The 13,161-nt window shown below is 40.5% G+C and overlaps 1 protein-coding gene across 9 annotated transcripts in view; it reads left to right on the forward strand.

Moving 5' to 3' along the window:
* Positions 1–13,161, forward strand: part of MEGF10 (multiple EGF like domains 10) — a 421,346-nt gene that overhangs the window by 380,887 nt on the left and 27,298 nt on the right. For all 9 annotated transcript variants that reach the window (XM_071209742.1, XM_071209743.1, XM_071209736.1 and 6 more), the window contains 2 exons: positions 264–427; positions 2,566–2,668. In XM_071209742.1, coding sequence (XP_071065843.1) covers positions 264–427; positions 2,566–2,668 — 267 coding nt within the window. The remainder of the gene's footprint in view (positions 1–263; positions 428–2,565; positions 2,669–13,161) is intronic.

Consider the following 13,161-nt stretch of genomic DNA (forward strand, 5'->3'; position numbering starts at 1 on the left):
CATATCTCCTCCCCAGTAGCCCAGAATTGCTTTCAGTGTTGGCATCCTTGACAGATCACACAGCGCCCACTGCTATTTGGAAACTCGGGTGTCTTTTGTTCCTTTCCAATTGAAGTCTTTGATGGCAGAGCCAATGCTGGCTTCTCTTGGGGCTGGGAGATGCTGTTGTGCATCTCCATGATGTTTCCAAAGGGAAACGTGGCTTGGAAAGGCTCCCTGCTGCCTTTGCTTCCTCACATGCTCTGGCCTTCTTATCCTGGCAGGCTGGCACGGAGTGGACTGCTCCATCAGCTGTCCCAGCGGCACGTGGGGCTTTGGCTGTAACCTAACATGCCATTGCCTCAACGGGGGAGCCTGCAACACTCTGGATGGGACCTGCACATGCGCACCTGGATGGCGTGGGGAGAAATGTGAACTCCCCTGCCAGGTACACCCAAACCAATGCACCAACAAGGAATGCCTGGGAGGAGTCGATTGCAGAGGGTTGGCTTAATTTTGCAAATTTCCTGGCTTAAAGTGGTTGAGTGTGAACCAACCCTTAGTAACCATGAGAAGAATTGATGTGTTTGGGCCCATATTGGATACTGGATTGGAATCAAAGGATAGATACGGAAACTGGATAGATAGGCTTTGTAAAATATATTCCCTTCCTTCTTCTCTACCCTTATTCTTCCTTCCACCCTTTATTTTCTCTGTTCTTTGCATTCCCTTCTCTCGGTGGCAGCCAGTCAATAGCATTTGTCAAACGCCCAGTGTATGCCTGTCAACTCTACAAATATTTTGGTTCCATTATAATGGAAATCACCCACCCTTTGGGGTGGAAAGTGACAGGGATTTGAAAGGAGGGTGATGATTGGTGTCACAGAAATGCTCATGAGGTAGTGAAAGGAGGTTTGGAAACAGCTGTCTTTTAATGAAAATATCTCTAGAGTCACAAGAATCTCCCAAGACCTCCCCAGTTCAAACCTGACTTGATTCCTTTGCCACACTTTTATACTTATGAGATGCGAGATTCCATACTTTATCTGCAGCAGGCTGACAGAGGGTACAGACGGGAAGCATGTTCACTAGTAATGTGCTGGTTTATCTTTCTTCCCATTGCACCTGGCCAGTTCTTTCCCTCTTTTATATCACTCTTTCTTCCCACCACAGTGCTTTCTCCTGAACCTTTGAATGGTGCGTGCTCTCTCTCTTTGAGAGATTACACTGATGGTGAGACAACATTACCCAATGGAACAAGGTCCCTGAGAGGGCCTTTTGCAGAGGCTCTTTTCTCCCTGGGCTGCCTCCTCATTAAGCACAACCCATTCCCAGCTAGAAAAGACCCTGCACTGGGCTTTGCCATGCCCTCCAAACTGCTTAGAGTTAAGTTAGCTTTGCTGCCTCTCTTCCGAACAAATTACCAGTCTTTTGAGATGGACTTGAAGATTGTCTTTCATTCCCGATCTGACTGTAGGCAAAGCAAAACCCTTGGCATAATCTTGTCCTTTCTTGTACATTGGTGGTGTAATAAATCAGCAAAGGCTGATGGTTTAATGGCTCATGTTGTTCCACTCTGAAAGTGTGGCAAAGCTAAATCCTATGCAGCCCTATCAAACTTAGTGGTGTATAAAAACAGTTTAATTTTAAAAATTGTAGTAAGTTCTGGAAAACGGCCAGTGAGTATGCCCGTTAGCACCCACAAGCTGTTTTTTTTGCTGGTTCTTATAGTCTTCCCTCTGGTAACTGGGCACCTAGTGTTTCTTGCAGTGCTTGGGCTGCATGGAGGTTTGCATTGCGCTCCCTCAGTTCCTTAGGATCTGGCATGAAAGAAAGGAATGAATTATAAGCTCCCATCTTCTCCCACAAACTAAACTATGTTCATAAAGAGTCTCATCTCCGTTGGGCCACCAAAACTGATGTGCAAATGAAAACATAAAGACCTGGGAGGGAAAGAGTGAGGAGAGGCTCCCAACACATTCTCTATCCTTTCTTAGGATCTTGAATCAGAATACTTCATGTGGTTTAGACTTCTCCATGGGAAAGAGGACAGCAATTAGGAAAATGTAGCAAAGGGTTTTCATTTCTCTTTCTAGTTCCATGTACCCATGGGCATCTTAAGGAAATCAACCTGTTTAATTAGAGTCACACTATTTTCTAAATTTTAGGGCTTCTTTATTGTGTCTTGGCCCTCTCTTCCCACCAAAGAATAGAATGTGTTGTAGGGAACCCTGATCTCTTTTGTAAATTCTTTAGGGGCAGGAGGAAAAAGCAAATGAGTTGAGGTTTATGATCAGATAAGATGTTCTTTTAATTAATTGGCATAGAGTGGTGTAAAGAATAAGCTTTGTGTTTCATCATTCATAAAATTATGTCAGGCATGAACTAAGATACTAGTGATTTTAAAACACAGAACCCCTGGGCCTATAGCTTGGGGATGGGGGACAAGAAGATATAACTCATGTACCTAAGAGGCTGTTTGGGGGAGCAGGACTGTATCTGAAACGGCTCTGATTGACGCCCTTTCATCTCCCATCATGGGATTCCCCAAGCCCTCATTCCTGTCTCTGATGCTGTCTGATGCAGGATGGCACGTATGGGCTGAGCTGTGCTGAGCGCTGTGACTGCAGCCATGCTGACGGCTGCCATGCCACCACAGGCCATTGCCGCTGCCTCCCCGGATGGTCAGGTGAGAGCCAAGGGCCGCAGCTCGAAATGGGGAACAGGCCAAACAATGCCCCCTGCTGTTGTTTGCTACTCCAGAGGAACACATACAGGTTGACTTTTCAGAAAACTACGGCAGTGTTTCCATAAACAGACATATTTTTACTTAGAAGTATTATTGCTAGGTCTAATTAATTTGCCATCCAGGGATGGCTTTTTCTGGATTTCTGCAGGGCAGTTCTCTTGAGCCTATGTGTCATAAGATCAACTATCAGAATTCAGGCTGGCAAGATGGAAAAAAATGGGAATTGCTGTAAAGAGCTCAGTAGGACAGGACCATGGTGGTATTTTTTTAGTATTGAGGAAACAATTATTGAAATAAGCCAAAAGACTATAACGAGGCTTTCCTTAATGAGGCGGGAAATATTAAATATTAGTATTATTATGGTTAATTGCAAATATTAAATATTCATTGCTAGAAATGCAAGTTTTGAAATTATCTTTTTCTTACAATAGTGTTGAAGTCATGACAGATTTGTAATGTTTTATTGTCAGCTTTCTCACTACATGAAGGGAGTTTCTCCTTATTTATATGCCTCATGGTTTCAGCTGGAAAGTTCATCAGGCTAACAGTGATATAGGAAAAAGAAGAATGTTTTTTGCTTATGATGTTCAGACTTGAAAGATGGCATTAAATGTCCTGGCAAATTGGGATCGTGATCTTCCTTTTTTCTTTTTTCCTTTTTTTTTTTTTAAGCATTTAAGTTATTTTTAGTTAAAAAGCTTTTTCCAAGGGCAAAAAAAGTAAACAAAGATCAGAAGGAAGCCAGGTGTGGGCTTCTCATAAACTCTTACTTCAATTCCTAAACTGATGAGACAGAAGGGTCCCTGAGAGGTATTCCTTGGGTGGATAGGAGAGCTGCCAGACCATCCTTGGCCACTGGGTGGGTAAGTGGGCTCTAAGGTGATTTCCACTCATGGCTAGCTGGGCATGATTAACACTGTTGTTCTTGGGGGGCATTAAATTAAGGACTATCTCAGAAACCATAAGAGTGGCTCAATCGGTTAGATACTGAATCAGGATCTGGAAATAATCTTTTATCTGGCACAACCATAATTTCATTTTTCTTGGAGCGAATGCAAAGGAAGGTGGGGTCATTTTGGGGGTCCATTTCACACACTGTGCTCTGTGCCTTCAAGGTGAAGTTGTGCATAAGGTTGGTGGGCTGTGTGGTGGTGGAATTGCCCACAGTGCTCTTGACAGAGATGCTTAAAGGGGCTCAATTAAACAGCAAGTGTGGCACTCTATTTGGACTGTTTCTGGGGGCTGCTGGGTGCAGACCATGACCAGAGAGAGGCTGTATTTTCTGGGTTCACCACAGTGATCCCCGTACTCCGTTCTGGCTCTCAAGTTGCTTTAGGGCCTCCTCCACCTCAGCTCACAGGGCTGTGGGAAGGATCAAACACAAGATACATAAAGCACTTAGCAGTGCCTGATACATATTAAGCTTCTGGGAAATGTTATCATTATTGTTGTTATGGTGCAACAAGACAGATCTTTATTATACATCAAGACAAACCTATCCTGGAAAGACATAAAAACAAACAAAAACTAATAAAATTGTAAAAACTTAGTAAGAAAAATGACCAATGGGAATGCAATAGGAAGGTTATTGAACATTGTGGTAAATGAATTGAATACATTCATAAGCATTCATTTCTACCAAAAGTAAAATAAGGCAGATTTGATTCCATCTTAATGGTGCCTTGCTATCCTCCCAATAATTTTTAAACTTGCACTTTTAAAGAGAAATTGGTCATAGCAAGCCAAGTATCTTCATTAGTGATGGTTCATATTTCCAGAAGATAGCTCTATCAGAAGACAACCTTATGCCTCTAGATTGGAGAAGTCACATTTAGGAAATTATGGAGTAAGGATTAGCCTTAACTTTTAAGAAAAAAATACATCTAGAGAAGGCTCTAGAATAATAATAAATAATGCTTTTTAATGTTTATGACAGGTTCATAACAACTTTATGAGTTGGTAAATATTATTTTCTTCTTTACAAAGAAGGAAAATGTCTTAAACAAGTTCTGAGAGTTAATGATTGGTGGGGACAGGATTTGCATTAATGTTTTCCCACTCCAGAGAGTCTACTCTTAATCACTGTACCCTATTACCACACACAGACTTATTCCAGGACGTGTGGATGGTGGTGGTGGTAGTGGGGAAGCATCTGCTGAGATTTTATTTTCAGCAAGGACCAAAATCTCTGGGAATTATCAGAGGCAATCAGTATTAATAACTAGTGACCCTACCCCCTTTTTAAAATAGCAGCTTTATCGATATATAATCAATTACCACATGAATCACCTATTTATTAGTCATTTTTATATCTTCTTTAGAAGAATGTCTGCTCAGAGCCTTTGCTCACTTTCTAATTGGGTTATTTGTCTTTTTTATTGTTTTGCAAGACCTCTTTATATGGTCTAGATACAAGTCTATATCAGATAAATGTTTTGCAAATATTTTTTACCATTCTATGGCTTGTCTTTCCGCTTTCTTGATGGTGTCCTCGCACAAGAAAATTTGTAATTTTGATAAAGTTCAATATATCTATATTTTCTTTTGTTGTTAGTGCTTAGATGCGGTGTTATTATCTTAAAAGAAAAAAAACACAACTTGCCTAATCCGAGGTCACAATGATTGATACCTGTTTTCTTCTAACAGTTTTATAATATTAGTTCTTATATTTAGGTCTTCGACTATTTTGAGTTAATTTTTGTATATAATGTGAGGTAGGGGATGAATTTCCTTCTTTTTGATTCAGCATTATTTATTGAAAAATCTGTTACTCTTTACCATAGGATTGTCTTGGCATTTTTGTCAAAAATCAATTAACTGTAAATGTGAGAGGGTTTATTTCTGGACTCCGAATTCTATTCCATTGATCTCGATGCTTACCTTTTTGCCAGCACCATAATATCTTATTTTTAAAATTTTATTTTTAATACTTTTTTTTAAAAGTTAATAGATCACACAAAATGTTACATTAAAAAACATAAGAGGTTCCCATATACCCCACTCCCCACTCCCTACCACCATCATTTTTTAAATTGTATTTTTTGAAGACACATAGATCACAAAAAATATTGCATTAAAAAATATAAGAGGTTCCCATATACCCCCCAAACACCCCCACCCCGCTCCTCCCGCATCAACAACCTCTTTCATCATTGTGGCACGTTCATTGCATTTGGTGAATACATTTTAGAGCACTGCTGCCTCTCATGGATAATAGTTTACATTGTAGTTTACACTCTCTCTCAGTACATTCAGTGGGTTATGGCAGGATATATAATGTCCAGCATCTGTCCCTGCAGTATCATTTAGGACAACTCCAAGTCCTGAAATTACTGTAGTTTTGTAGGAAGTTTGGGAATCAGGAAGTGTAAGTCCTCCAACTTTGTTCTTTTTTAAGATTGTTTTAGGTATTCTGAGTTCCTTGAATTTCCATATGAATTTTTGAATCAGTATATCCATTTCTACCGAGAAGCAAGCAGGTATTTTGATGGGAATTGTGTCGAATCAATTTGAGAGGTATTGCCATCTTAACCGTCTTACGTCTTCTGACCCATGAACATGGAATGTTGTCAACAACCTCTTGAGTGGTGTCTGTCAATCCCTTGAATTTTATTGAGTACTTTCTTTGGTTTCTATCTGAGTAAACTGAGATAAACTGTAATGTGCTTGATTTCTAGTGTCTAAGAGCCACCCTGGGAAAGAGACTACGTCTGCTGTAATGGATTTCATTATCTGTCTGTAGGAGCAACCCACAGACACAGGGACTCCATACCCTGTATTTCCTCCTTGACTTGCAAAAGCTGAGACAACTCTGACATTACAATACAGAATCCTACCTCCCATGTTGCTGTTTGGCACACTTACTAAATATTAAAATTGCATCCTACCAGGGAGTAAACCAGATTTTGTCTTCACTAGGGTTCTTAAAGTCCTCAAATGGAGGACTAGTATTAATTTCTGAATGACCTCACAGGCAAAATACATTTTCACCTCCAGTGAATTCAAAACTTTCCTAACAAAGGGGCCAGATCATTAGTTTTAGGCCGTACTCCACTAAACTTACTTTTGTCTTATGAATAGGGAGAGAATACAGGATGTTCCTGAACACACCATTCACTGCCCAAGAGTCCACCTGCTTCAATGATTTAGAACCAGACTGTATAGGACACTCTCTGGTACACATGCAAAAGGCAGGAGATATGATTTGGCCAGAAGCCAGCCAGAAAATCTGTTAGCTGCATTCCACTGTCTGGGTCATGGGGTAAGACAAATTATCCCATATGGACTTAGACCTTTCAGGCCCCTGCAAGAATGCAGTGGCTTTGTCGTACAACATAATCTTGTAATCCAGCTGTCTGTCTGTGACTGGCCAGCTTCTCCAAAGGGGAATGAAGCTTTGCTACCTCATGTTGCTCTAGTCACTTGTGGTCCACAGCCCCTTGGCTTCATGTCGTAGTCACCATTATTGCTCTTCTGTCAGCTTCCTTGCCCCACTGTCTTATTTCTCTGGGGCCTCTGTGTGGGCTGTTAGTCTAAAAACATCCATAAGTATCTAAGCCCACCTTGAAACATTGTTTTTAGAGAGTTTACCCCCACATTCTCATAACACACTTGGTATGAGCAAACATACGTAGAGGAAAATAGAGGAAAAGAAGGTTAGTGAAGTTCCAAAAGGCACCCAATAATTGGACCATGAATTGGTTTATTTTTCTAAAGGGAAACAAAAATAGATCCTGTCTACTATTTACACAGAACACCATTTCTTTGTCTAAACTGGATACACATATACTTATTCATCAAAAAACTTGTTTTGAGTATGTACTTCATAAGGACATTTCTCATTATAGGGAAAGCTTTGCTTTTTATTTAAACGTAGGTTTGGGGCTGAATAAATAATAAGCCCAAGGAAGCCAACAATTTTATTTCCTCTCCTCCCTGATGCTGAGATCGCTCTAGGTGGACAGAGTAGCAGGGTGTGTGGTGACAGTGAGGCTTTCGTGAAGAAATCAGTGAAATCTAGCCCAGGGACCTGGGCTCTTTCCATGACCAAATCAGCAAGATGGTATAGAGGCACCAACAGGTAGCAGGAGGAGTGGGGACCAGATTTGTGCCCCACCTTACCCGTTGACCACGGGCTCTTGTGCAGTGCACAACCTGTACAAATTTTCCTGGTAGATGTGATTTTAAATGTTACCTATGATTTAAAATATTGGCCTGGTGGTTCACAGCATGGCAGTTACCAGTCTGTAGACTGGTCTCTGCTCTGCCTTGTTATTCTAGTTATTGAAGAGGGTAGGTTCTAGTGGAACATTCCTTTAACAGAAGCCTCAAAACCACTGGCAAAGAAATAGAAGAGGCTTCAGATACATTCATATCAGAATATCAAATGTTAAATGCCAAGCTCATGGAAAATAGGTTAAGACATCAAATAAACCTCTGGGAATCTTGGGAAAGAGAGGGACACTAGCAGGGATGGTGTGAAGGAAAGGAGAGGAAACAATAGCGAGAAGAAAGATGGGGTACTCATCTCTAAACCCAGACAGGAAGGGGAACATTTTGGAAAGAGGCATGTTTATGAGAAGAGTTAGGCTTTTCCACTCTTCCCACCAGGCAGAACTAGGCTTGCAGTGGCCCCATTCCTTCTCCAAGGGGACAGTCATCCTTCCCAAGTTACCCCAGAGAGACCAAGTTTGACCAGCTGAGTAATTGAACTCTGTTTCAGAGACTGTTCTGCCCCAAAGTGATCTCTCGGTATAGCTTACTGATTCCTGAATTGTTTCAATAAAGAAGACCCGCCTTCTTTTGTCCAGTGACAGACAAGTACAAATCTAAGTCAGAGGTAGCACCTTAGTGCAAATGAGTTTTCTTAACGAACACTCACCCAATCAAGCACAAAGGCAAGGAACTCGCTATCTGACCCTTTCAGGTATTGAGGGCCGAAGAGTCTACCTGTCTGCCTGCCTGTGTGTCTTGAGAGGAGGGAGTGAGATAAAGCAGAACAATGAACCTCCTAAGTGAGGATAAAAGGAGGGGTTCATTTTCCAAAAGGGAAAGCTGCAGAAAAGCCAGAACTTTCAGATTCACAGTCTGCCCAAAAGCCTATTGTTTGCCCTTATCTGGGTCTAAACTATGACACTCTGATGTTTTTGTCTGGCAGCTGCAAATGCAGATATCTCTGTTTCACATGACTAATCAAGATTTTTGTCTACCCGGCTGCTTATATAATGCAGATTCATCCTTAAAGGATCTTTAAAATTCAAAGTATCCAAGTAAAAAGATTTGATTTAACAACCGTTTGAGAGTGCCTCCATGTCCAATGTAACCAAAGTGCCTGGGTGCTGGGAGCACAAAGATAAAGTAGTGCCAGGCCCCAAGCCTGCAGAAGCTCTGTTTCCAGTAGGGCAGACACTGTCAGCAGAGGCAGATACACTGGGGAATAACTTCTGGTTGTTACAGCATGATGCTGCTTTGTTGGCTGAGGATTTGAAAAAGCAGAAAAAAGTGTAGTGACTTAGTCTTATAGTTCCTTTCTCCTTTAATCACCAAGCCCAATTATTTTGAAAAAATCCCTCTTTTTGCCCTAATATTTATTTAATAACTGTTGCCCAGGAACAAGACATCGAATCGAAATCATTTCTTTCATTCATTAGCTCCTCAGATATTGCAGTACTGGCATCAGGAAAATAATAGTTAAGCAGGGCAAGGAGTTCAGGTTCTGTCTGTGGGAGGGGAAATAATGACACCCAGATGATTTATTTACCGCATTCATGCGATCACAAATGCCCAGTGAATGCTGATTTCACATGGAGGCCCCTGGCATAATGCATCAGGCATTAATGCACGAACATTTCTTTAGAGCTGCTTAGCTGAAGTTTATCACGATCATTCAGCCATTGCCTAGCAACTGCTGAAGGCTATCAAAGAGCTCTTTGTCCTCAGTCCAGGCAAAAACAGTCCTTCACAGATCTCCTTATCAGCATCAGAACATTTTATCAGAAAGAAATGCTGCCACTAAACTCAAGATTGCTGCAAATTTAAAGATACCCCCTTCCCATTTTGCCCCTTCCTCCAAATATTTTAGGAAGTTGCTTCCTGAAGTGACTTGTAATAAAGCTTTTATCTATTCTTTGGCAAACATTCCAAATGAATTTCTTCAAGATATCTTGTCATTCTTCTTTTGCTCTATAATTTGGGCTAACATGGGGGAAAAAAACAAAACAGAGCTCATGAAAGTATATCTTGTCAAAAATAAGCACAACAAACATTTCCATCCCCTGAACTGGGTAGGGTCACCATTTTAGTACACAAAATATAAATATGTTGAACTTCCTCCTGTTGGATACACTTCACTTCTTCAGGGAAGCATGGATGATATGGATGTTCCACCCATTTAAAAAGTAGTCCTGCATATCATATTGGAAAGAGAACCATAGAGCATTAATTCAGTCAACAAATATTTATTTAACACCTTCCATGCATTAGGCACTGTAGTGTGCAAAAATAGATACCATCTCTCCCTCATGGAGCTGCCAGCATTCATTAACTACCCTGGGGGGAGTGTGTGTATATGTGTGAGACCCTACATCTATAAGTTCCCTAAAATTTTCCAGAATTCAACCATTCCTCTGTATCCCAACAGCCATTGATTAGTTTAAGACCTTGTCATTTTTATTATTTTCACCTAGGAAAACCCCAAATTTTTCACCTTCTATCTTCTCTCTTCCAGGCTCACCACTTTCAAATCATCTTCAGCCGTCCTACAAAACACACATTTAAAAATATCCCTCTCCTACTTAAACTGTGTTCATTTGGTCATTGTTAACACCAGCTCATACTCCACAGTACAGCGGGCTTGGCTCTTCACAAGGTGACCGCCATCCAGCAGCCCAGACTCTTCTCCTGCTTCTCCCTACCCCAGAGTTTCAACTGCTCCCAACACGTGCTGAAGGTTGTACACATGCTTCTTTAGGCCTCCAGTCCTTGCACTCATTGTTCCTTTAGTCTGGACCCCTCCTCTCACTTCCCAAGCTACCTCCTTCCCATATCAGAGTCCCCAGAGTTTGGTATGCCAGCTCTGGAGCCATTATCACCTTGGAGTTAACTCTCAGGGAAGTCTCACCAGTGAGGCCAGCAGCCAGCCACTCACCTTGAAAGTTTGAGTTGAATTCTCTTTTCTATTTTTGACTAACATAGAAGCGAAAAAATGTCCTGTATGACATTGGTAAGAGTAGGAGATCAATGAAAACAATTAAGGAATTAAGCACCTGCACACACACACACAGGTAAAATAAAAATGCTTAAAGTAAGCTTCACTGAAGGGCCAGCCTTTTACATAAAGATCATACCAGCAGACATATACCTACTGTGACTTAGAGAAGCACCTCACCAGTACCCACTCCTTGAGGCTCACTGCTTGAAGTCCCACAATTAGAGATGTATTTCTTAAGCTCTTAAAATGTGTGCTCTGTTAAAATATTAATATTCTCTAAAGAAGGTAACATCTCAGTTAGAACAAATTTGGTTTGTCCTTTCCTGACTATAAAATGAAGGGAAAGTCAACGGAAGAGCACAGAGCATCTGAAAAGGTGGAATAACAATACTAGAAAAGGTCCAGAACTTCTTTGGAGATGAGACCTAATATGTTGCCAGGTTCCATTAATGGAGAAGTGGAATACAGTGATGGGTTTGAAGGTTGGCTATGGAATACATGCTAGTTTAGAAGAATTAAAGTAGAAATGGGTTGAGGTATCAAAAAATTTAAAAAAAGCAAAAAAAGAAAACAATACTAGAAAAGGATAAACCAAGAGGAAGATAGACAGGTTTACACTTTCGCCTGGAGTTACCCCTGTCTGACATATAATTGATATTTATCTTCAAATAAATTAGGTACTAATATCTGCAAAATGATAACTCAAGTTTACCGATGATAGAGAAAAAGAGAAGAGCTTGGATTTTTAGGGGTGGGGGCTTGGTAGTAGAATGTCTTTAATTTACATTAAAAGGAAAGCTTTGCAATCCTGAAATAAAAGTTATTTAAAGTATTGCTTGGTTCATTTGAAATATGCTTATATAATTAGAGACAGAAGATTTGATAGATGACCTCTAGAATTCCCCACAATTCTCTGGAAATGAAAAGATGGGTAAATCATGTGGAACAAACTTATCTGTACAATATATCTTCTTGTTATGGCATGGGCCCTATTACTTATATCAAAATCACCTCCATCAAGTTGATTATGACTGATGGTTATGCTAACCAGCTGGACAAACCTGTTAAGGGAAGGAGAATTAGATATTAAGTAAAGGATCACTTTATTCACATTTACTAATCTGGCCTGGTGTCATTTTCCTTAACCTGCTTTGATTGAGAATGTGCTAAGTCATACATAAATCATAACAACCTGTAGTGTAAAAAAGCAGCATATACTATTTGACCTAAAGTATACTCTGTTCCATCTTAACTGCATTTATTAAGTGTAGAGTGAAGTAGAGATTTGGCAAGTAGCTTATGGACTAAATCATTATAAATGGCTAAATCTTTTCCACCCCAGTTCCTCACCCCACAATGAAAGTATCAGACGTCAGGAATAATTTTTCAAGGCAATGATCAGATTAATTAGATAATAACTCAGCTTCCATGTCTCTGAAGTCCTGACAGGGATTTGCCTGAATGGCTCCAGACCAAAATGGTAAGGGGTCTGAAACTATATGAAGCAGGTGTGCCCTTTTTGGCTCCTGTAGAGCAGTCATCCTGGCTCAGGGACCTAGAACTCAGGACCTGAATTTGAATAGAGTGAAGCCTATAACAGGTTACCCTTGTTGATACTTTCTTTGAATTTACAAAACAAAGTCTAGGTTTACAACCTCCTTTTGAAGTGATTTTCTGTTCAATATGTTTAATGCTTCTTCCTAGTAGAAGCTTCCTAGTAGAAGTAGTAGGCTAAGAACAACAGATAAGACTCTGTGGCTGGTATGCCACATTTGGGGAGCATAGAGTTTTCAATCCCATCTCAGTTTCCCAGAAGGGATTTTATATATGTGTTTGTAAACTCAAGAAAAAAAAATATCATACCAAGCCCCAATTTCACAGTTTATTCTATGGGGATTATTTAAACTTCAACAAGCTTTGTAAACAGGCTTGGTCTTCTTTCTCCAACCAGGGGTCCAAGCTGAAATAATAGTCGACTGTAGGTGCAAACTAGACACAATGAAGTCTGCGAGCTTTCATGTGTACTTAACAGCCTTTACTGTGTGGGGACTTTAGGAAGGAGAAAGATGGGAACAGTTAAGAGTAGAAGGTTACATATAGTTCAGCAGGAATGGCTACATACAAATTAGTAATATCCATGTTATGACTGGGGGCTGCTCCTGTATTATGGTTCAGGCCATGGTGACTTTTATCCTAATCAATCAAGCAAAAACCATAATACAAC

Source organism: Dasypus novemcinctus, chromosome 2 (assembly GCF_030445035.2).
Source record: "Dasypus novemcinctus isolate mDasNov1 chromosome 2, mDasNov1.1.hap2, whole genome shotgun sequence".
Classification (NCBI taxonomy): Eukaryota; Metazoa; Chordata; class Mammalia; order Cingulata; family Dasypodidae; genus Dasypus; species Dasypus novemcinctus.